The sequence below is a fragment of the Carassius auratus genome, chromosome 32 (assembly GCF_003368295.1).
Source record: "Carassius auratus strain Wakin chromosome 32, ASM336829v1, whole genome shotgun sequence".
NCBI classification, from domain to species: domain Eukaryota; kingdom Metazoa; phylum Chordata; class Actinopteri; order Cypriniformes; family Cyprinidae; genus Carassius; species Carassius auratus.
Genome location: NC_039274.1, coordinates 30185821 through 30209198, shown reverse-complemented (window position 1 = coordinate 30209198; position 23378 = coordinate 30185821). Strand labels below are relative to the sequence as shown.

The window sequence follows — 23378 nt, the reverse complement described above, 5'->3', positions numbered from 1 at the left end:
TATATGTGACCCTGGACCACAAAACGAGTCTTAGGTGTCAATTTTCAATTAGACAAAAAATATTAGGAAAAAAAATAATACTTTTAATACAAGGATGCATTAAATAGATAAATTAGATTTACAATATAACTGTTTTGCTATATTTGTAATCAAATAAATGCAGCCGTGGTAAAGATGAGAGACGTGGATTAAAAACATAATAAAATCCTACCAACCCCAAACTTTTGAACAGTAATATGCTCTAAAAAGCCATGCTCAAAATCAATTATTTTCGCTGTTGTGCAGGTCCAGGTCGACCACTCCCTCCAGAGTGTGGTGGATATCCTCTGGGAGCTTCTCAACAGCCAAATTCCTCCATGCTCTCCCATAGTGGCCCTTTACCCTCAAATCGAATGGGTCTTTCCTCCAGCTCAGTGTCCCAGATGGGCCCATCCGTTGGAGGATACATGTGCAGCAAAGGTTCCAAACAACCCCTCTGCCACCCATCACAAGACTTTGGAATGGCGATGCAGCCTGGCCAGAGCATGACGGGAATGGGTGGCCCTCCACGTCAACCGTTACACCCGGCTCACGCTGTGACACGACCAGGAATGCCATGTCCAAACCTACCAGGCGGTCCTGTGTCGACCCACCAACTGCGGCAGGTGCTGCACCAAGGCGGAGCTCTTCAGTCACATATGATGTTCCCTTCTCAGCAGCAGCACCAGCAGCAGCCCACGTCACAGTCCCAGCTCTGGCAGCACCAACAAGGTGTGCAACCACATATGGACCCTGCGAACCACCAGCATCCCTTCCCTGCCGGAGGAGCCCTGCCTGGATGCCGAGGTCCTCAGTTTCCACAGCGATCCGGCATGGCAGGTATGCCAGCCAACTTCCCTGGTTCCCGTCCTCCTCCAAATCAAGTAGCCCCTGGTTTGGTTAGCAGACAGGACCAGAAGATGCCCAACACCCAGCCACTATCCTCCATGTCCCAACAGAACTTTAGAATGCGAGGTCCGCTTTCCGCTCTAGCTGTTATGAAACCAGGAGGACGTTCCATGATGCACCCTGCCCATGGGATGGCGCCTCCTAGTTACCAGAATGCTTCCGCGGGGAAACACTGTTCAACGCAGAGCTACAACCCCAGAGATAAACTGCCTTCCTATGACTACAGAACACAGCATCAGAGCAATGGAGCAATAGCAGCGGGGCTACAAGGACCTGGAGGTGGAGGTGGTGGCGGGGCAGAGGTGGACTTCATAGACACTCTGGTGGGCAACAATGAAGACTGGCTAAACAATCTCACCATGATTGATGAATACCTTGAGCAAAACTCGTAGGGACTGATCAAGAGCATCCTAGGTTTGAAAATCACTACACACAGCTCCAGAATGGGGCCGTAGGGTCATCGCTCTGTAAAGGCGCGTTCACACCAAGAGCGCTAACTATAACAAGAACTATATTAGTGTCCACACCAACGGACGATAATATTCTGTTCCTTATAAGCTTACAGCCACATTGTCTGCTGTTGTAAGGTCCTGACTTTTCTGAACTTTTATGGAAATCCGCTTTGGCAAGCTGTTTCGGACCCCAGGAACGAACTCCAAACTTTGTGTTGGTCTAAATTTGTTCTAAATAACGCAGTATATTAAGTCCTTTAAATATGCAAGCTGTTTAAACTTATGTGGTATCTGATTGGCATAAAAAACTTTTTAGTTCATCATTATATCTTTACATCTTTGGTGTGAACGAACCTTAAAGTCTTAAAGCGTTTTTTGTTGTTGTTTGTTTGTCATGGCTAGCATTAGTGAGAATGTATCAGTGGAAATGAGGCACTGCTAACCCTCCTGAAATGGTTTTGGCTGTCGTTAAACTGGCTTATATTATAAGATGCCCTTTCCTTTTCTCTATGGTTGCTCTTCCAGTGCTCCCTGCGCTGTTTTAGGATAATATTGCAATTATTGTCAAATGTATTATGGAGTGAAACACTGATTTATGAAAACATGGGCTTTGCTCAGCAGTGTAAAGAAAGTTCTCATTCAGTTAAAGGGACAGTTCACCCAAAAATGTCTGTACAATGAGAGTTAATGGGGTTTAAAACAACACTGACTTTCAATGTATGTAAAACGGGTGAACGGTCCCTTCAATGCAATGTGGTAACAGTATTGTTGGCAGTCTCATGCCAGACCAGGCTCATATGTCCAGCTTTTCATTCTTGCTGTTTGAAAAGCATATGAAATCATTTCTGTGATGAACTATTTGAGGGTATTTCAAAAGGGGCTTGTCCTGTACATAAAGGATTTTGTAAAATATGGTTTCTTAAACTGTAACATACAAAAGAGGAAGTACACATATTTATACTTCTTTTCTGCTGATGAACTCTTCAGAATTTCTTTGTAAATAATTATTAAAAGAATAAATAAAACAAAAATGCAATGTAAAGAAATGAGTGTCATATTGAAACTGCAAATTAAATATTTTACACTAAGCAACTCTATTGTAATTTGTATTATGCTAGACAGTATGGTTAAATGTGGAGTAATACTATGTATTACAAAGGTGAACAATTTGTTATGTTTTTGACATAACCGGACTTCTGGTACTCCAGTCTGGCTTAAGAAGGTTGTCTTGTTTTGCGTTTTTAAATTGTGAGGTTTGGAGTTCAGTGTTTCTCAGCCTTGTTACAGCATTTAATTCTAACATTAGTTGCACAATCTAAAGGTTGTCTAACTTAACTCTAACTTATGTCATATTGCAAGAGCATAATACTTTCTACACTAGACACCAGTGTCTTTGTATTAATATATTCAATCTAAGGAAATGAGGATCTTAAGGATCTAGATGCTTTTGGAACAAGGACACTTTGCAGCAATTCTAGGAATGTTTTTTTTAAGTACACACCAGCTACACTGAAACATCAGCCTCAATGTAGCAGAGGGACACATATATGATCACGCCACATTTTATGTAATATAAGAGCAACACCTTTTACAGTAAGTGCATAAAACCCACAGTCCAGAGTCTTGGGTTTCCAAAAGTTCACGACCATGAAGTTGGTGCCATGAACTTTAAGACTGATTTGTGATTAATTGTGATTTATTATATTTTGTCTTCATATTTTTAGATTGGAAAATAAACTGTAAAAAACAAAAATGTCCCCTGTTCTTCTTTAGTATATCTTACTTCTGTTTAGTGGTAAGAGTGACGTTTATGATGACAGATAAATATTAGCACCATACCTCATTTAGTGTTGAAATGCCTGATAACTACTGTGCTAAAATGTTATAGGTTCACAAGAACACAAGGGTCAGTATATATCTCTTTGTGACTGCTTATCAGGACGAGGCAGGGATTAAGTAAACATATTTGTGATATTGATTTAAGAGAGAAAACACTGCTGCTCGCTTAAATTTTTGTTGTGGTTTTTTTCTTTTGTCTTTTTTTTTTTTTTTTGAATGGGTTAATTGATATCTTTAGTTTAAACTTAAAGGACAGAAGTGCTCACAGAAGTATTTCACTTTCCAATCATGATGTTATGATTCCTGATGTGGCAGTGTTTTCCACAACACAACTGAACATCCCTTTCATTCATTTCCTTCATAGTGTAGCTTTTTAGTGTGGTAAATTAAATCATTATTTTCTTATCTTGAGGTAATATGAGATCAAATGGTCATACATAAAATAAAAATAATAAGTAGTCTAATAAAGATGCTCCAGAATTTTGTGAGGCAATATTTTCTTACAATTAGACCTCTAGCCTATGTCACACTTTTTTTTAGGAATCTGTAAGCTTATAGCAAGGAATAGGTTAATGTATTTTTTAAGTGTTTTAAGGCTCACATTTTTCAACATGTACTTTTTTCTTACCGTGCAGTTGAAAGACAGTGGGGTCATACAGGACTCTATGTTGCCTATCTAAAACGATATTCATTTCTGGTACAAGATTCTGCATACACTATACAATCTGTTCTTTTGCATAAGCTTCCTTAGATAAACAGATAAATATAAACAGGCATTTTTGCATAGTTCCTCTTAATGCTGTTTTATGGTTTTGCCTGTTTCATTTTTAGAACAGCAGTTTTGCTTCCACATATAAAGTGGCCTTTGTTTCTGGATCTGCAGTTGATGGTTTTAGAAACTCATATCTGTTACTACAGGTTGATGTATCACACAGTTACAGATCAGAGCTACACAACAGAAGTCTGGGTAAATTCAAACTTGACAATCCATACTCTTTCCCAGAGTCATAATTTGCACAAAATGCTGTGTGGACAGGCTCTAATGAAGTAACAGTTAACTGCCATCTGTAAGAAGTGAATGGAATGATTGGTATGACTATGCAACTTCTGGGATCAGATTGCACAGCCATCAGCTACTTCACTGAGCAACTCTTTAGTTTGCACTTTTATGAAATATGTTCCTGTTTAGTGGCTCAAATTAATAAAGCTTAATATCCAAGAAAAGTAGTGTATTCATGATGTGTCAAATGTTAATGAGTAACATCAATGAGTGAGAGAAGTAAAAAAAAAAAAATCTGTAAATTTTGGGGAATTTTTTGGGGGAAAAATAAAATCCCTAGGCGTGCACTTTTTTGTGTTTCTCTAAATGATAAACCGAGCTAGGGTGTCAGGCAGTTTTGACAGAAATGAGGCAACAAACAGATGTAGGCCTGTATTTCTGACCATATAGTTCTTTCTGAGCAATATTGACTGCCAACATACACTAGGTTAGTTGTCAAATGTTTAATGGGATCTTGCTCTGAACTTTGACCTTAAACTTTTTTTTACCAAAAGCTATTGCCACTGATAACACTAATGACATGAAATAAAGGGACAAACATTTTAAATTATTTATATTATTAATTACTCATTTTGTTTAGTTTTTACACTAGATAGATCCTAAACGAATGCATAACTTATATACAATTTTTATTATTATTATTATTCATATTGTGTGTCAAAATGTGTATATTTTGTGTGATGAAATAATCAGTTCTGGTAGGATGCTTTTAAATGTAGTTTCTTAAATATTTGAAATCTATTTCTTGACAGAGAATGACAGCATGTTTTGAGAACAAGCCTCGTATGTCACCGTCCTTATCAAAAACTACAACTGCCTAAATTCCTTGCAGTACGCGACTTAACAAGTAGCCAATGGGTGCCTTGACCGCTGTCACGTGATTCGGGCAGAGCGCTTCCTGCGGCGGAGCAAAATAGACTGGCGATCTGAGGAACGGAGAATTGCAGTTTCTGGGTAAGTAAAGACGTTTGCAAACCCAACATTGCTCGGGTCGCACATTAACACTTCCCGGCGAGGGTCTGCTCTTTATCTAGGGCTGCTTGGAGCGGACTCGGGGGTAAATGTAGCAGTTAAGAGCTGTCGCAGAGATAGGCCTATTTCCTGGTCACAGTCCTGTGCTGGAATACATTCACAGTGTAAGAGCTCCCACGAAATCGCTAGAAGTTATAAAAGTGGACTTTTTAAAGGCGTGTGAAGCTTGTTTTGACGTGTATGTCGTTATCTCTTATTGTATGAATATACGTGGATGTGTGTACATATACTGCTCATAATTTTCCATCACATCATCACAGAAGTTGGTGAAAGTGTGTAGCTGCTTTCGTCATGATTGATCCGGGCATTTAAAACCTCAGGTTGAATCGGCCTTTGATTGCGTTCCTTTCTCCTATCTCTTAGCTAAAAGTCATTTTTCATAGGCGGGGAAAGAAGGCTGTAAAAGTGCACCGTCACCTAAAAGCCACAGCAGTCCTATCATCATTATAAATAGCTCTCTCTCTCTCACACACACACACCAAGGCTGAATCGTTTACATGCCTGTTTCTGACTGCTAACCTCATGTGCCATTCCCTCAGGTGTCCATGTGAACCTCAGAGCTTCATATTTGCCCCTCAAATGAATCAGAAATCTGAACTTGTTGCATTTTCCACAACACTGTTCATGGCATAAGTGTAAATTTAGCCCCAAATTAGTGACTTGGGTGCTGATGTTTTTCTGTATGCAGACATATTGGTGAAGGGTTTGGTGTCAACATGAAGAAGCTTGTGACAGGTTTGGCCTGCTGGGTGGCCTTTATACAAATAGTTTTTTTTATATTTTAATTAAATAACGTTTATTAAATAAGTTATTATCATTTAATTTACAGTACAACCTAAATCAGTTTAATCAATTAAAGATTTGTCAGCTTATCTGTCCCATGATGCATCACGACTGACAAGATGTTCATTGCCTTTCATAGCTCTGGTGTTGCTGTCGATTCACAATATGTTTCATATTTCCTTCACTTCCTTTCAGACACATTTGTGATAGTTTCTGCCAAAAGATATATATATGTGATTGTATAAACAGCCACTGTGCTTCTTGAGAACATTAGGGCTCATAGAAAATATAAAATTTTAATGACATATCAATCTTAGCTGTATGGCCCAGGTTTGCATAAGACCATCATCATTTTCCGACCAAATTCTCCCCGTCGTTGCCTGTCGTACTATTCTGTAAGATCAAGTTGAAAAGTCATCTCAAAGCAGAAGACCTGGAGCCAGCCGACATACTGTCTGTCATACTTTGGTTATAAACTTGTGTTTTGCCTTCCAGATTTAAATATTTTTCTGTTTTAATCTTGTGAATCTGCTGATTTACATATGTTACTATGGTTATTAATTGGCTTACACACATTATCTTTCAAAAGTTTGGGCTCAGTAGAATTTTTTTTAAGAAGAAGAAATCAATTATATACTCATCAAGGAAGCATTAAGTTGACAATAAACAGTTATAATGTTACAAAACTTTTCTGTTTCAAATAAATCTTCAAATTTCTTTAGAAATGTATATTCACCAAATAGTCTTAAAATAAAAAAAACAATTGTTGATTTCTAAAGGATCATGTGACAAAAAAGACTGGAATCACTGGAATAAATTACACTTTAAAATGTGTTTAAATCAGCTTATTTAAATTGTAATAGTATTTCACAATATATAATAATTGAATTGTAATGTAAAATGTAGCCCAGGTGAATATAAGTCTTCTTTAAAAATAATCATACAGACTCCAAGCTCTTGAATGATATATAGTGTCGATGATTTGTAGAAGTATTTGAAGCATCTGTTCAATGCGTTAAAATCACTTCATTCCTTAATTGCCCATTTGTAGCTGTCATTTTAAAGATGTAGATGTTAGAAATACATACAGATATTTTTATGGTGAATTGACTGAAAAATGTAGACAGGACTAATGTCTACAAACCTGAACTGCTGGGCAGCAGAAAATATAAACTATATTGTTGAGCTGAAAGAAAAATGACATGTGTCTTGTGGAGGTGGACGAAGCAAACCCAGTGATGGCCTCGGCTCCTATAGCACCTTACAACTCCAGTCCTCTGGGGAACAGCTCCAGCCCAAACGTGAGTGAAGCCTGCGTGCTGACATGCTGTAATTGTGCTGTCCTTCTGTCCTTTGACTGTAACAGAATGTTTCTCATTTTTTCCCTTTTTCCTTACAAACTGCACTATCCTGTAAGTGTGCAATCCTGTTGTAGGGGGGTTAGTCTTTAGTGTTCTTCAATTAATAATGCACTTCGCTGGTATCAAATAGAGCTGCCCTTTTCTCTGCTTACATATAGCAGCCATATAGATGTTATAGAAGAGAGATATCCTGCCTTGTGCTTCTTTTATTGACATAACGTATTTTACATTTGAGCTGTTTTAAACTGCATTTTCAAGGTCTCGTGTGGTATTAGCGCTTAAAAAAAAACAAATAGTTAAAATATACAATTTGATTTAATTTAGAATAGGGTTAATATAGTTATATATATAATATAATCAAATGTAACATAATAAAATGTAAAAACTTTTTTTTTCACATAGGGTCATGATGTTAAAAAAGAAAGTTGACGTCCACATTATGTCTCATCTATCCAGCTGGTCTATTTTAAGTGCACTCAGTCCAGCATAGCTGTTCAGTACATTTATAGAGTGATTAATAATATGCTTGCATATTGCATGTTGCTAAATGTATACAAATTGTGTAATTCAAATGTGTACTTGTAATAGTGGTTAAAGCAAAATAGATAGTTTTCTTTAAAAGCAGAGCTTCCTACACGGACAGTGTCTGGCTTGGCAAAGGGAACGTCTCTGGGCAGAGGGGATTCCAGGCAGACAGGGAGTTGGCACATCACTAGGGCTTGAGCCAGGAGACTGCTGTTCCATGCATATGTTAGTGGAGCTGTAACACCTGGCAGGTGATAGGCAGCAGAACCCAAGTCTCCATTTTTCCAGTGTCCCCGAGGACTGCTAGAGTGATTTTGTACAGAGAATCGTCCATCTGTCTCTGATTGCCTCTTTTTATCTTAGTGAGTCTCCTTTCATTGTTTGTTTGTTTCTTCCTTTCTTTTTCCTGTCGCAGCTTAATATGAAGAAATGATTATAACTAAGCCTTTTGGGCTTGATTTCCCAGATGACTGTGAACAATTGCAGACGAATGTTGCACACAAAAAAACACTGTACCTTTAAGATGTCTTTAACGGTGTCTCTTTCAATCCTCTCACTAGTTTTTTATTCTCCCCTTTCCTCATCTGTCCACTTATGTTTACCAAACTACTACTTATTTGTGTGAAACAGGTTAGTTTTCCAGCTAGGATCTGTGTGTGTGTGTGTGTGTGTGTGTGTGTTTGGCTGCTCCATTTGTCATCTCAAAAACACAGGAGAGTCCATTACCCAGAAGCCCTTGCTTCACTCTGCCCACAGTGTTGTGACATGTAAACAGCAGCAAAAGGCCGAATAAACGACTACACGCAGTGAATGGCACTCTTAGCTCACATTCCAGTTCACTAACCTTCAACTGGCAGCAGGAAAACAGCCCAGGGAAAGAGAATCTGGATCCCTGATCACATACACATAGAGTATCAGACTGGTGCTCAAAGACAGAGGGTGACAGAGGACAGTCTCCTCTTACTCTTTATTTTCCTCTCTTCACTACTTCCTCTGCCATTACTTCCTGTCACTCTCAGATTTTTCCCCGGCGTTTCTTTCCCTCTGATCAGATGCCACTGAGTACAGTCGTGCTCAGAACTGTAGTGTATTAATGTTGTGAGTAGAAAAACAGTTGTGATCATCCTTATTTGAGATTGTTTGCGTGTGTTAGGGATGTGCCCATGTCAACCCCATGTTCCTGCATGTGTTGACAGGCGTCCAGAGAGAGCCTGAAGATGGAGCCGCTGGCAGATGTTGCCATGCTTCCAGGAGAAGAGAGAGTGATCGGTGAGTGAGAGCATGCGTCCATGTTTGTGGGCTCTTATTGAATAAGTACTAAATGTATATCTTCATAAGCCTTTTAGTCATACTAGCATTTTTAAAAAATTTATTAACACTTTGAAATGTAATGTTCAAATAGCTTACCGGTGCTAAAACTGTTGATTTGAGATTGAAGATAAAGTAGTAATTGGTTATTAGGTACTGAAGTTTTACCTAAGTTTTATTTTTCTTGATTCCAGAAATCAAATGATCAAAAATCGTGTCTAATTAATAGAAATCATGAAAGCTTTTTCCATTTAATATAAATGTATTAAACAAATAATAAAATTTTAATAAGTAAGGAATATGTAATTTTTTCATATAGTTTCATATAGCCAAACACATTGACCTTGTCCAGTGTCTGCACTATTTCTCTCCTGAAGTTACTGAAGCAAAATAAATCAAGACGCATATGCAAGTTGAGCATACAGAATGTGTGTTGTTAGAAAAATCATGCATACATACAGTACAGGCTTACCAGGGCTACAGACAAAAAAAAATCACTTAAGAAAAGTAAATGGGCACCAGATTATTTTTATTAAATGCCACACTTTTGTTTTATTTTATTTTATTATTTTTTGACACCTTAACATTTCAGTCATACTCTCAAGTATTTATGTCTCCCATTCTTTACAGCATCAACATTTTAATCCATTTTAATCTTGTAGATGTCCTAGGAACTAAGGTTCACTTAAAGTGGGAACTAAACATCTTTTCCGACTTGAGAACTACTCACTAAGAATTGTTTTTCACAGACCATAATTATGTCAGTATCACTTGGCCATTGAGTGTAGTTTGGGCTTCTTCTCAATGCACACATCCAGTCTGTTCTTCTTCATTAGTAACATATATTTATATAGGAGGTGTTGAATTTGATCTTTAGCTCTTTGCATTCTTTCTTATCATGTAGACAACAGGTTAAATAAAATTATAAATATGCAATATAGTGCATATTAGCAAAATGCTCCTTGTAATAGTTATTTTTTTCTAGCAGACTAATGAGCTTATTAATCGCTGAATGGTTATTCTGTGGTAAATGTGTTGTTATGTGGCATTGATTACAAGCTTTAAACATTTTCCACCATTTTGAAACACTGAATGAGCGATTACATGAGACATTTCAGTAAGTTTTTCTGTAGGCTATCTTATAATATACCTTTTTGGTGTCCATTCATGTTTATTTCATACTATAGTACTGTAGTAAAGAGAAAGATGATTCTAGAGATTCACGTTCCTGCCACATTAAAGAGAGCAAAAATAGTATGTATTGTTTGAATTTCGTTATGAATTTGGCAGAATTTTAAAGGTTTAAAGTTTTATTGGAAGGCAAGTGAGCAACAAATAATAGGAAGTTCAGGCATTAACTGAACATAGCATATAGACTAAAGATCTTGATACCAAGAAGCCTTATTAGTACTGATTATAAACGAAAACTGTTAAAGATATTGTTAATGTCCATACAGCTGACAGCTTTACCTGTTGTAGTTTGTTCAAGTTGTGTGCAAAATAGACACTGCTTTTCTGAACTTTTACTTTGCACATCTTGCATTTTCGATCTCTGCCACTACTGGAGCTGCTTTTAGCAATCGTGCCAGCAACACTGCTGTTCGGCAGAGATGAGGACTTTCTTTACACTACAACTTTGATGCACATTGTCTCAGTTTACGTCAGCATAACAAAAGATGTGATATCAAAACAGTCTGGAAAAAAGGCGTTACATGCAAAGTCATGTAAATGTATAGATGCCGGTGGTGACTTCAGCAAAAATATCACATGCAAATTAACATTTTTGGTCACTGTCTGGACCCCTTCTTACTATGCATGAAAATACTATGGTAATGTGTACAGTGAACATGACAAATTTCAAAGCATATGCTTTAAGACCTAGCATACTAATAAAGTAGCTATAAATGCTTAATAAAGCACCTAAGTGAGTCAGGTCAGTGCTTTGACTCATGAAAACCAACCAAATATTTAAATCGTTTTAAACTTAAAATCATGGGGGACAAGGATGCAGCGTCACACAGTTTTATTTAATAGTAATAGATAATAATAAGTAGAGGAGTATCACAATAAAGTACTTGGTTGGTCATGTGGTCTCAAAATGGCCAGGACAGCGCTCTTATGTTATATACTATAGTTTTGTCTTGACCACTGATATGACTGGACTCTTAATTTAATGTGATTGTATGTTTTGACAAAACATGTTTGTCAAAAGTACTTTTCATATCTTAGCTACTTAACTTTAAAGCACCTTTAATGGTTTCACACAAACCTTTTAAGTCAGATTTTATGGGATTATATAAATGTTGAGCTTTATTTTTCCAACTGTTTTACTCATCAGATAAAGACATCATCTACATCTGCCCTTTTAATGCTGCAGTCAAAGGAAAGGTGTTCATCACCAACTACAGACTTTACTTCAAGAATACTGACTCGGTAAGAGAAACTTTCATTTTCATTTCCCAAAATGCAACGCATTAGTTCTCTACGTGTTCAGGCATAGTCATTCTGAGGCCATGTCAGGTGCGCCTTTAAAACCAGCTTATCCATTTCCTTCTGTCTTTCAGTCTTTCCTTCTCAATTTCACCTTTAAAGGCTTGTTTCCACATTCTTTATTTTGAAACTAATTTTAGTATCCACTAGGGATTTAACGATTCATTTAACTCACAATTTTGATGTAATTATTCGATTCGATTCACAATTTAAGACAATTTATAAAATTTAATGTGTCCTTTTATTATTGCTTGGACAAAATGCTGCACGTTTCTTTGTGAAATTGAAATGTAACACTATAATAATATACTTATATAGCACGTTTTCTCTTTTGTTAGTTTTGATTGCTTCTGTTGTTTCTGTCTGCTGTTTGGATAAATGTGTTTGCTAAATAACAAAATGTAAATATAATGTAAATCTAAGTAACAAAATTAAATAGAAATTTTTAAACAATGCCCAATTCAAAAAAATAAGTAACACAAAAAAAATCTCTTTATATAAACAAAAATGTGCACTTTGCATTTAAAATTAGAGGCAACCACTGCATTTTAATCATGAGCCAAAAAAAGATGCTGCATACATGCAACATGAACAGTTTTTCACCTAAATTAGATAATAATCTAGCAAAAACAGAATGATTTGACTTCAGTTTTGTGAAACTATACATTAAAAAAATCTGTATGAAAAAGAAACAACAGACGGGCTGAATGAGATGCAGATTCACTTTCTGCCAGCAGGTGGCACTTAAAGCGTTTCCTTGGTTTCCACTGTAAACAAAGCAGCGCTGCACTTATTATCTTTAATATGCATTATACAGAGGCAAAAGGAAAAGAAAAAGATACCTTCTAAGCTTTTCTAAAGACAGCAATTTCCCCTGTATAAACTCTTACCCTTAATTGAATCGCGATCGTTTAGCATTTTAACCAGTTTGAATCATCACATATTTGAATCGAGCACACATCTTTTAAGTCTGTATTACAAGAGACAACAGAAGAATTTGGTAGCACTGGAAAAAGGAGTCAATTCATATCACATCATATCAGTCAGAGAAAGACTTTCATCTCGTATCTGGTTTTATCTTTGGTTGGCTAATGGTAGCGGACACCTGCAACCCTGTTTTGTGGATATTTTGACTTGATTGGGTCTGTTGCCATGATCTGTCTGTCTGACATTGTGCAAACAAGAAAGAAAAAATGTGAAATTCATTCAAGGGTCGATACAGTAATATAAACTAGGGATGAAACGATTACCGGTATGACAGTAAATCATGATAAAATTCCCCACGATTAGTCTTAATGTTTTATATTTTAATGATCATTAAAAGTGTATTTGATTACTGCGATTTGAAGAGCTCAGGATAAATAAATACTGCCCAGCATAAAGCAAAGTTTCAAGTAACAGTCTCACTTGCGCACAGCAGGACAGCTGGGAGGTTTTAAAAGAGCACTGAGTGAATTATACTAATAATTATGTGAATTAATTAATTATATGAATGTACCTCTGAGAGTTCTCACTGTCTTCAGAAAAGATACAATGGCATTTTGTTTTCATCTTCACTCCATGTAATACCTAATAAAGAAGTGTTCTTACCGCAATGCTTTGTCTACAGAGGGCACATGAAAACAGCTCTAATTCTGCTGTGCCATTAGTGCCACCTGCTGTCAGAGAGTGGATTTACTGAGCATGTACATTTTTGAATTTGCATGGCCTGATGCTGTACATTTTGACCGATGTAACAAAAATATGCTTATTTTTATTCTATACATTTAAACAATTCGGATAAGGAATCTAGAATTATCTGTGGAGCGAAAAAAATGTAATTAATCACTTAATGCTTTTCTTTATTTAAAGGCTGAAATGTGAGATTGACCATTGTATGAAACTTTTTCAAAGCTTTATTTGAAAATTTCATACACGGTATTAGACTTTTGTCATCTGGTTGTTTTAAATCCGGACATAATTGGTAATCTTATTGTTTTAGTGTTTATGCAAACCAAACTTGTTAAATGATTTATACGGCAGAACATTTCCAGGTCATTTTATCATTTTGATCATCTAATCATGATAAGGAATTTGTATACTGTTACATCTCTTATGCAAATGTTACATTGAGTGTTTTAAAGTCTTATTCTTTAGATTGATGATCTAGTTTAGTTGTGTCTCGCAAACTTTTAAGTAAACTTTCTGTGACATGCTTTAGCACATATTTAATTGCAAGGAACTAAAAGTGTCACACCTGATGTGTTTATAGTACATACGTCCAAATAAGATTGTTGTCACTTCCTGTCTAAAGGAGACACCAGTTACCCTGGACGTGCCATTAGGTGTCATAAGCCGTGTAGAGAAGATGGGCGGAGCCTCCAGTCGAGGAGAGAACTCCTACGGGCTTGAAATCATCTGCAAGGTATCGCTCACACAAAGCCCTAGAAATTCACATCCCATAACCAATAATGTTAAGGGCAGCAAATGAGGGGTAATGTGGTGGTGGGATCCTAAAGTGTCGCAAGCCAGATTTTAGCTTGGCATACTGCATGTGTAGTATCTTATAGTGTTTAATAACCATTAGCTCCAAAAAGTTTTTTGATTGTTTTCTGTACATATTAGTACCTTCATCTATTTTTTAGAGTACTTACAGCTTCTGCTTTGAATGGAAACTGGTATAGTATGAAAACGTGATAGGTTAGGTTAGAGCACAACTAGCATCCCTTTTTTGGAAGTGTGACATTCTCAAATCATTTTGTTTGTGTGTGTGTCAGGACATGAGGAACCTGCGATTTGCTCTGAAGCAAGAAGGCCACAGTCGCAGAGACATCTTTGAGATTATTTTCAAATATGCTTTCCCACTGTCTCATGGAATGGTCAGTGTTTGGTGTTTAATGTTATTCTCAAATGCTAATGTTTCGATTCATTCAGAAATGATTTAAAACTACATGAATCACTTTTGTGCATTTTATGCAGTGCGATCAAGTGTTTCAGCATTTTATAACCGGCTTTCATCATTAGCAAAATGCATGAAATACTGGTTTAACTTACTCTTTCACTTTTCCTATCTTTGACTTTCACAGCAACTCTTTGCCTTTCTGAGTCAGGAGAAGTATGAGGAGAATGGCTGGAACGTTTATGAGCCCATGGAAGAGTACAGGAGGCAGGTGAGGACCAGATGCCAAGACTTGTTCAAACTGTTCACACTTGCCATTCACTTGCTAATATAATGTAATATAACATTTTGGTCACACTTTATTTTAGGGTCCAATTCTCACTATTAACTAACCATTAACTATGACTTTTGCCTCAATTAACCCCTTATTTGCTGCTTATTAATAGTTTATAAGGTAGTTGTTAAGTTTAGGGTATTGGGTAGGATTATGGATGTCATGCATTATATATACACTTTAGAAGCACTAATAAACAGCCAATATGTTAATAATAAGCATGCTAATAAGCAACTAGTTATTAGTGTGAATTGGACCCTATACTAAAGTGTTATCAATATTTTATTATAATATGACATTGCTAATGTAGTTGCATAAAATACTACACAGTGTACTTTTATTAATGATTATGTGTTGTTTTTCTTTTCTGATTGTCAGGTTCTACCTAATAGCGAGTGGAGGGTCACTTTCATCAATAAGAACTACGAGCTGTGTGACACCTATCCCACAATTCTTGTTGTTCCATTCAAGGCCACAGATGAAGATCTTAGAAGAGTTGCTGCCTTCCGCTCCCGCTGCCGCATCCCGGTGAGCTCTTTCACAGATGCCCAGTATGAAAGGCCAGAAGAATGGTGTGATTTTAGTTTGGAAGGTCATACTCAAGCTTCTGCTGCATAATTTAGGCTGTTTAGTGGAACATTTTGGAGAATGCCAATTAAAATTTTTGCACATAAATAAGAAAGCAATGCTTTCCGGATTTATTGAATTGTGTATTTACTTTCATGTATTTATTGTGATATGTGATATTTATTTTTCTTATTATTATATGTTGTAGGAAATGTATATATCTCTATATGATGATAATGCCTAAGATGTTTAAAATTCTGTCCACTGCAGTAATCCAAAATTATTTTTGTACGACTGATAACTAAGAAATACCCTATATTAAAATGTTATGCTGTTTTGTCTTAATAAATGGGGGGGGGGGTGTATAAAACTACATCGTCATTTTAAATTCTACAAGTGGATTTACGCATCACAAGATTATAATGCACAGTATGAAAAATGGATTTTCATTTTGAGATCTGCTAAAGATAAAAAGTGATTAACAGTGTTATTACATTAATACTGTTTTTAAAGTTTAACTTTAAGTGAGCATTACGTGAAAATGTAATATAAATTAGCATGCACATATAATATATAACTAATTTGTAATTTATATCTAAAATACTAATAAAAAAGAAAATCCCTAATATTGGCAACCAGTATGGTATGATACATATTGTGCACTCCTAGATGATTATAAAGCTTTCTTTTGTTTAACAATGTGTTGTTGTTGTTTTTTTTTATGTTTGTTGGTGACCTTACCTTCCGTAATGATGATGTGTTTCCTTCCCCTCTCAGGTGTTGTCGTGGTTCCATAAAGAGAACCATGCTGTGATCACGCGGTGTAGCCAGCCGTTGGTGGGAATGAGCGGCAAGCGCAACAAAGATGATGAACGTTATTTGGACCTAATCCGTGAGGCCAATGGGACTACCAAACTCACTATCTATGATGCCAGGCCTAATGTCAATGCAGTGGCAAACAAGGTAAGATCACAGAGGGTTACTAATAATTGGGGCTTGAGAGATTCAAATTCATCTCCGAGAAATTCTAGAGAGTTTTTGAATATGAAAACGCTATTTGTTTACCTCATATCTAACTTATGGCCTTATCCACTGAAGGTATGGAAAAAAAAAAAAAATTCTTTTGGTACATGAAGTGTGAAAATAAGTGTGTAGAATTTCTTTACATGATCACATATGTTAGCATGTACACTTACCCTGCAGGCCACAGGAGGGGGTTACGAGGGCGATGATGCATATCAGAATGCTGAGCTGGTCTTTCTGGACATCCATAATATCCATGTCATGAGGGAGTCCCTGAAGAAGTTAAAGGACATTGTCTACCCCAATGTGGAGGAGTCTCATTGGCTCTCCAGCCTGGAGTCCACTCACTGGCTAGAGCATATTAAGGTTTGTTTTTATTCCATGCATGCCAATATATATTCTAAATAGGTGCACTTAAGTGGTACGCAGGTGCGCATGCGCAACCAAAAGAAAAATCGCTCATTTACGTACCGAAATGGTTGACAGCTGTTAATGCACAATTACAATTTTAGATTGACAAACTGTAATACTGTATAAGATTTCTATTCGAACTGAGAGCATGAATATAGGCTATCAGCTGCTGTTTTCAAAGCACGATGCAAGCCTGTGACATTTCACTCACATTCTTCAATAGGCAACACTAAACCCAGCAGCACGTATACTTGCCGGCAACCCGCCAAAATAAAAGCTTGCTGATTTTAAGTTTAAAAAAGATGAAAATTCATTTAAAAAAGTAAATATATTAGCATTTTATTTTTAAATGTATTTTTATTCAATGTTCTCTTTTTATTTAAAAATATAATAGTATTATCACATTTTATTATTTTGTTTATTATTTTATTGAGAAAAAAAAAAAAAAAAAAAAAATATATATATATATATATAAACCGCAATAATATCACTATCATTATTTTTGTATATTGTTTTGTAAAAATTCTGCACAATTACTTTCTGTACCATTTAATGGGTCACACTACGTGCAGTATGGAGACCAAATCAAATCTCCAGGTGCTCTTTTGAGATCCAGGCTGGAAAAATGATGTGCACCCCTGATTATAAAACTCAACATGCTCTACTGTAACTACCTTCTATCCTGCACTAGCTGGTGCTATCAGGGGCCATCCAGGTGGCCGATAAGGTGTCTTCTGGGAGCTCTGTGGTGGTGCACTGCAGTGACGGCTGGGACCGCACAGCTCAGCTCACCTCTCTGGCCATGTTGATGCTGGACTCATACTACAGGACTCTCAGGGGCTTCCAGGTGCTGCTGGAGAAGGAATGGATCAGCTTCGGACACAAGTTCGCTTCAGTGAGTCCCAGCTGGGTTACAAAGTCGTGCATCAGGAAAACCACACATTTAATGATGGAGTTTGAGTTCTGTGAGCCATGTTCGGGGTGATTGCTTTAAAAGAGTTGATAGAGCATTAATGAGGATAAACCACATCTGGGTGTTTTAGGTTTTTTGTACACAAATTGTTATCAGTTGATATTTACTTCATGCTCTGTGTGTGTGTAGAGAATCGGCCATGGAGACAAAAACCATGCAGATCAAGACAGATCACCTATCTTTTTGCAGTTTATTGACTGTGTGTGGCAAATGACTAAACAGGTAGGAATCCAATTGTAATCTACATTATACTGCTCCAAACCTGTACAGTTTTTTTTTCTCTCTATTCTGTGGAACACAAAAGGAGGTATTTAGCAAAATGTCTGAGCTGCTGTTCAGTCATTGTGGATGCTGATCTATCAGGATCCACAGCATCTGCCTTCACGTGACATTCCCAATCATCTGGATTCTGTTAAAATGACTGGATTTAGCCCCCTGTGAAAATTTGCTGAACAACGGTAAATGTGACCGTATTGTAACATGAGACAACACAGCTTTCAGCATCATTCATATTAGCATCATTACGATTAATCACATGTGATTGTCATGCGTGTCTCATCAGTAAAGCCGGTTCTGTGATTAGCAGTAAATGTCCAGTGTCCACCACCTGCTTTCAAATGGAGCGGCACTTAATATACAGAGTCGTAGTTCGCTGACAAGTTACGCAATATCGCATTCATAACCGCATGCGATTCATCTGCGATTATGACGCGGTATTGCGTAGATGGTCAACAAGGTAGCTATTGTATGTAGTCAGCAGTAGTATTAGTATTACATTGTCTACTTTTATAACACAGAAATCAGCATCTCAACTATCTCTTTTGTGTAAATTTACATTTATGCATTTAGCAGACACTTTTATCCAAAGCAACTTTTTTTTTTTGCCAGTATTTAAATCAAAAGACAACGTAATACAGATCTGAAATGCATTTAGTTAATGTGTTTTGTAAAATTATAGTTATATTAGAGTTGAATGTGTTAATGCAAGTAAATCTCTTTAACTGGGCATGCACTGATACCACTTTTTCCAGAACGAGACCGATACTTTTATTTTCTGTACTTTCCGATGCAGTCATGATCTTAAACTTTTATCTCTTTCCCACATCTGCAGTTCCCAACAGCGTTTGAGTTTAATGAACGTCTCCTGGTGGTAATCTTGGATCACCTGTACAGCTGCCGCTTTGGCACTTTCCTCTACAACTGTGAGAGTGCCCGTGACAGCAATGTAAGAAATAACACACCTCACAAGCAATTGGTGTGCCGGTGATATTAAACCACAGAAGTTCCTTCCTACCCTGATTTACAGTAAAGTGTTATATTTAATTAATTTTCACTGATTTTGCATACAGCCACTGAATGGTGGCCTTCCAAATACAGTGGAGCCAAAAGTTTGCAACCCCCAGAAAATGCATGCTTTTTGTATTTTTCTCATTTTATAAAATTTATCTCTTTTTTTGTCAAAAGATTGCAATTTAATTGATTTGAGCTGAATTGAGAATTTACTGTGAATGCAAAATGTCTTCTTATTTGTTCATTTTGTCATGATTAAAAAAAAATCTTCATTGCTTATTGGAGGCCAGATGTCATCAATAGGGATATATTGGCCTTTGCTTTTTTTCTCTCACATGCACGCATTGCTCTTTATTTTTCTCTGTGCTTATTGTGTGAAGTTGAGCATGAGTAAAAGGGATGCTCCACTAACTCTCAGTCAGAGTCAAATACACTTTGGGGAGTTGTCCACTGCAACAACAATGTTAGGAAACACAGTCTTGCTTTACATCTGCTAAGCAAAGTATTCAAACACCTTACCTGATGTATTACCAATATATGCAACAAATTAACAGCTGATTCTGTATTACCAATATTTTAAATCACCTGTACTTTACTTTAAAAGACATATTAGAATGATTTCTGTACTTTTGATTAAATTAATGCAGCCTTTCAAAAACACTTAGAAATCTTTAACTTAGAAATCCAAACTTTTGGCTGGCAGTGTAAATATTAAAACTCCTGTCATTTTCTTTAATATAGTATAACACTTAAGATTCACTTTAAATAATTTAATATTGTTTATTCGAAATGCCAACTTTCTGATTTTTCTATTCTTTTTTTCTCTCCATTTTGTTTCATTAGAACGTTCGGGGGAAGACGGTGTCTCTGTGGGCTTTTGTCAACAGTGACACATCCTTGTATATAAACCCCTTCTACACTCCAGAATCCAGTCGTGTGCTTTACCCTGTTGCCAGCATGCGCCACCTAGAGCTTTGGGTGACTTATTACATCAGGTGGAACCCTCGCATACTACACCAGGTATCAACATACAATCACAATCAGGTTGTGGCTTCTGTGGCATTTTTGTATGGTAATAAACATTGTTTAAGCTTTCTTTAGGGTATATCCAGATAGATGTTTAAAGGGGTGTGGGTGGGGGGGCATGTACATCTTTTCTATAATGGGTGTTTTTGCCTCTGGCTGGGATTTAGTGTTTGTGTGTGTTTGTGTGCACCTGACTTAGTGGTGCAGAAAATCCTCTCTCTCCAGTTTAATTACGTCCTGACTGGCACTGCGGTGAACTGTCACTCAGAATGTCCTTATCACCACACACACACACACACACACACACACATGCATTCTGTTACAGAGGTTTTGCAGGAGCCACTTCATCATTGGTATAAATAAACATTTTACCACCTTAGTCATAACAAAGATTAATGCTGTTTACCATTTACATATTCAAATAAACCAGTAAAAACATTCAAATGTAGTGAGTACAATCCAAAGTGCACCACATCTGATTATTAAACTGCACATTCTTATTATAATTATCCAGCAAGTCATAGATTAATACAAAATGCTTGTCCGAGAACTAGTGTTCCAAGATCTTGCATGCATCACAAAACATTTTTATCATAAAAATGCAGATTTTTTGCTGCCCTCTTGTGGCTATTTCACATGTGTTCATGTTTGTGCATATTTGTGTATATCAGCAACAGAGTCCAGTGGAGCAGCGCTACAAGGAGCTACTGGCGTTGAGGGATCAGTACCTGAAGAAACTGGAGGAACTGCAGCTCTCGGACTCCACCCACTTGACAAACAGCTCCACCCCCAATACGGCCACGCCCAATCAGCACATCACACACTTACAGACACCGTTTTGATCCCACTCGCGAGCTGTTACAGACATTGGACATTTGTACATAGCAATAGTGATTATTATGGTAACACAATTAGTAGTGATGTCGGCGATAATGAGTAACAAAACAATTATGCAATAAACCACAGTACAGCCTTCATCGTGCAAAAACGTCAAACGAAAAGAGAAGCCTTAAAGTGACAGTGCGGGTTTTTTCATGCCACATACCATGGACGAAAGTGAGTCAGATTACGTGTGTGTATCCCAGACGCAACTTGGATACTGCTTGTGACGATTGAACGCGATCAAGTCTGACGGACGTATGTGATTTATGTGTTGCGTTATGTGTGTTCTAAAGTGTAGATCTGAGTGAAGAACATTTTTGAATGTTGAGCACCAGTAAGATGGCATGTAACTGGTGTTTAGAGAGTGCTGGTCTTGTAAACCATAGTCTGCATGGTGTCAGTCAATCCAGTATCAAGCAGGGTCCTCAACCTTTGGGTAGAGATTTCATTTCATTAGTACACTTGGTTTAACTGCTTGGCAAACTCAAATGGCTGACCTCAGAAGGTAAAGGAAGCAGAAATGTTGTCTAAATGTCTTACTTTTTCCTCTGTATGATATGGTAGGAAAATGTTCTGAAGCAATTAACATTAGCTTGTTGAACAGACCCAGGGTTTTTTTTAAGCGAGCGACGCGGATACCTTTTCGGTGCCTTTACTCATATCTGAGGTTTTCAGGTGTATATGTATATTTTTTTTTTTGAGAAACATTGTTTTTTTCTTTATGGCAGCATCAGTGGTAGATTCAAATGATTTCCATTCACTGTGCATTTAAGCAACGGGTTGTTTCTTCTCCTGCTGAGGTCTGGAGTTGAACAATTCGAAGCCCTCTATGCTAGTGGCGTTTGGTTATACCCTGTAAAACGATGTGCCATTGCCACGGAAAGCAAATATTTTGTTGTTGATGGAGCTGACAGTATTGCTTCCAATGAGACGTAGCAGAGTCTGCGAAGACTTTAGGGGACGGAGTGGCTGGGATATGAAGCGGTCTGATTGAGCTGTTCCAAATTCAGCCTTTTCCTGAGGAAGAGAGCTCTGACTGACACGGGGTGAAAGAGGGCGGCTACAGAGAGCCACTGCTCATGCTGTCTCACAAAACTGAACTTCTAAAGACTTTGACCTCAATGAGGATATGAAGTTTAAACCATAGTGTGTGTGAAGAAGACAAACAAGTCCAATAAACAAACACATTTGCGGTTGGATGTTTCTAGGGGGGAAAAGACAAATCTATTTTTTATTTTGTACAAGCACCAGAACTATGTAATTACCTCAAACAAAAACCTATTTTACTGTTGAAAGTTCTATTGTTGTAAAATAGAATGATTTTATTCAGTGTAAAATTTGACAGTTTTATAAAAAGGAAAGTAATTAGAAAAATGTTTTGGTAATTTGTTGGACATCCTATTATAAGTATAATTTTTTTAATGGGCATTGGGGTTTTGCTTTGTAACATTTTAAAGATCTGAAAACGATCTGATTCTGTAGGGAATTCTTTTGTTCTCAATCCCATTGGATCAGATTGAGTGAAGGAAAGCTGCACACTCTGATTTTTTTTTCTTTTTTCTGACATTAGCTTAAGTTAGACTTAATACTTTAGAGGGATCTATTTTTGTTTTGTATTCCCACATGTATCCTTTATTTGTTGGCCAGCTATTGTTCTGTACATAATGCTGATTAAATTAATTTAAAGAGTTCACAAGGAAAAGACTGTATGCTCATTATTGTCCTTATATATGACTGCATTATGGCTTGCATTACTATTATATGCAGTACTACTAGCATATAAACCACCCAGTGCACTTTACTTTTTGTCTAAAATGACTGATCACCTTTAAAAAGATGTTATTCAAGAAGACCTGCAAGCATGCATGACTGCATTGAAAATTCATGCTCTAATCACACACACAAAAAAATTGATTTACTGTCACACTGATATGAAAACAGCATAGATATAAAATTATTTCCGGGAAATGTAATAACCACAAGCCCGATCTTAAAGCAAACAGATGTTTCCTTTAGGTAAATTGAGGAACATGCGTCACGTTATCTATTACAATGTACGTTTTTATTGAAAATACAATAAAACCCGTTATATTTCGAAACTTTTCAAGTTTAATGCATAAAAAAAAAGAAATCCGTGATTTTAAAGCTGAATTTCCAGCAGCCATCAGTCTTCAGTGTCACGTGATCCTTTAGAAATTATTCGAATATGCTGATTTG

At 36.9% G+C, this 23378-nt stretch overlaps 2 protein-coding genes across 6 annotated transcripts in view; both read left to right on the top strand.

Moving 5' to 3' along the window:
• LOC113052081 (trithorax group protein osa-like) overlaps window positions 1–2467 on the top strand; it is a 70091-nt gene extending 67624 nt beyond the window's left edge. For both annotated transcript variants that reach the window (XM_026216385.1, XM_026216383.1), the window contains exon 5: window positions 286–2467. In XM_026216385.1, coding sequence (XP_026072170.1) covers window positions 286–1319 — 1034 coding nt within the window. In that variant the 3' untranslated portion in view covers window positions 1320–2467. The remainder of the gene's footprint in view (window positions 1–285) is intronic.
• A 2685-nt stretch (window positions 2468–5152) lies between these two features.
• Window positions 5153–22863, top strand: LOC113052079 (myotubularin-like). Of its 4 annotated transcripts, none has more exons than XM_026216380.1 (15): window positions 5153–5232; window positions 7311–7394; window positions 9176–9248; window positions 11626–11720; window positions 14071–14181; window positions 14534–14635; window positions 14843–14926; window positions 15368–15517; window positions 16334–16519; window positions 16760–16945; window positions 17682–17885; window positions 18093–18185; window positions 19075–19188; window positions 20097–20273; window positions 20957–22863. In XM_026216380.1, exons 2-15 carry the CDS (start codon window positions 7332–7334, stop codon window positions 21119–21121), a joined length of 1803 nt encoding a protein of 600 aa, XP_026072165.1. In that variant the 5' UTR covers window positions 5153–5232; window positions 7311–7331; the 3' UTR covers window positions 21122–22863. The 4 variants fall into 4 exon arrangements, with proteins under 4 accessions (XP_026072165.1, XP_026072164.1, XP_026072166.1 ...); XM_026216379.1 differs by having other exon boundaries at window positions 20951–22863; XM_026216382.1 differs by lacking the exon at window positions 5153–5232 and adding an exon at window positions 8999–9077 and having other exon boundaries at window positions 7317–7394; window positions 20951–22863.
• Window positions 22864–23378: the final 515 nt, after the last annotated feature.

Excerpts from the sequence above, each read along its gene's own strand:
- LOC113052079 (XM_026216379.1), top strand. The coding sequence starts at position 7,332 with ATGGCCTCGGCTCCTATAGCACCTTACAACTCCAGTCCTCTGGGGAAC. Across the intron at positions 14,182-14,533 it reads GGCTTGAAATCATCTGCAAG|GACATGAGGAACCTGCGATT; the intron begins GTATCGCTCACA and ends TGTGTGTGTCAG. Across the intron at positions 16,520-16,759 it reads TCAATGCAGTGGCAAACAAG|GCCACAGGAGGGGGTTACGA; the intron begins GTAAGATCACAG and ends CTTACCCTGCAG.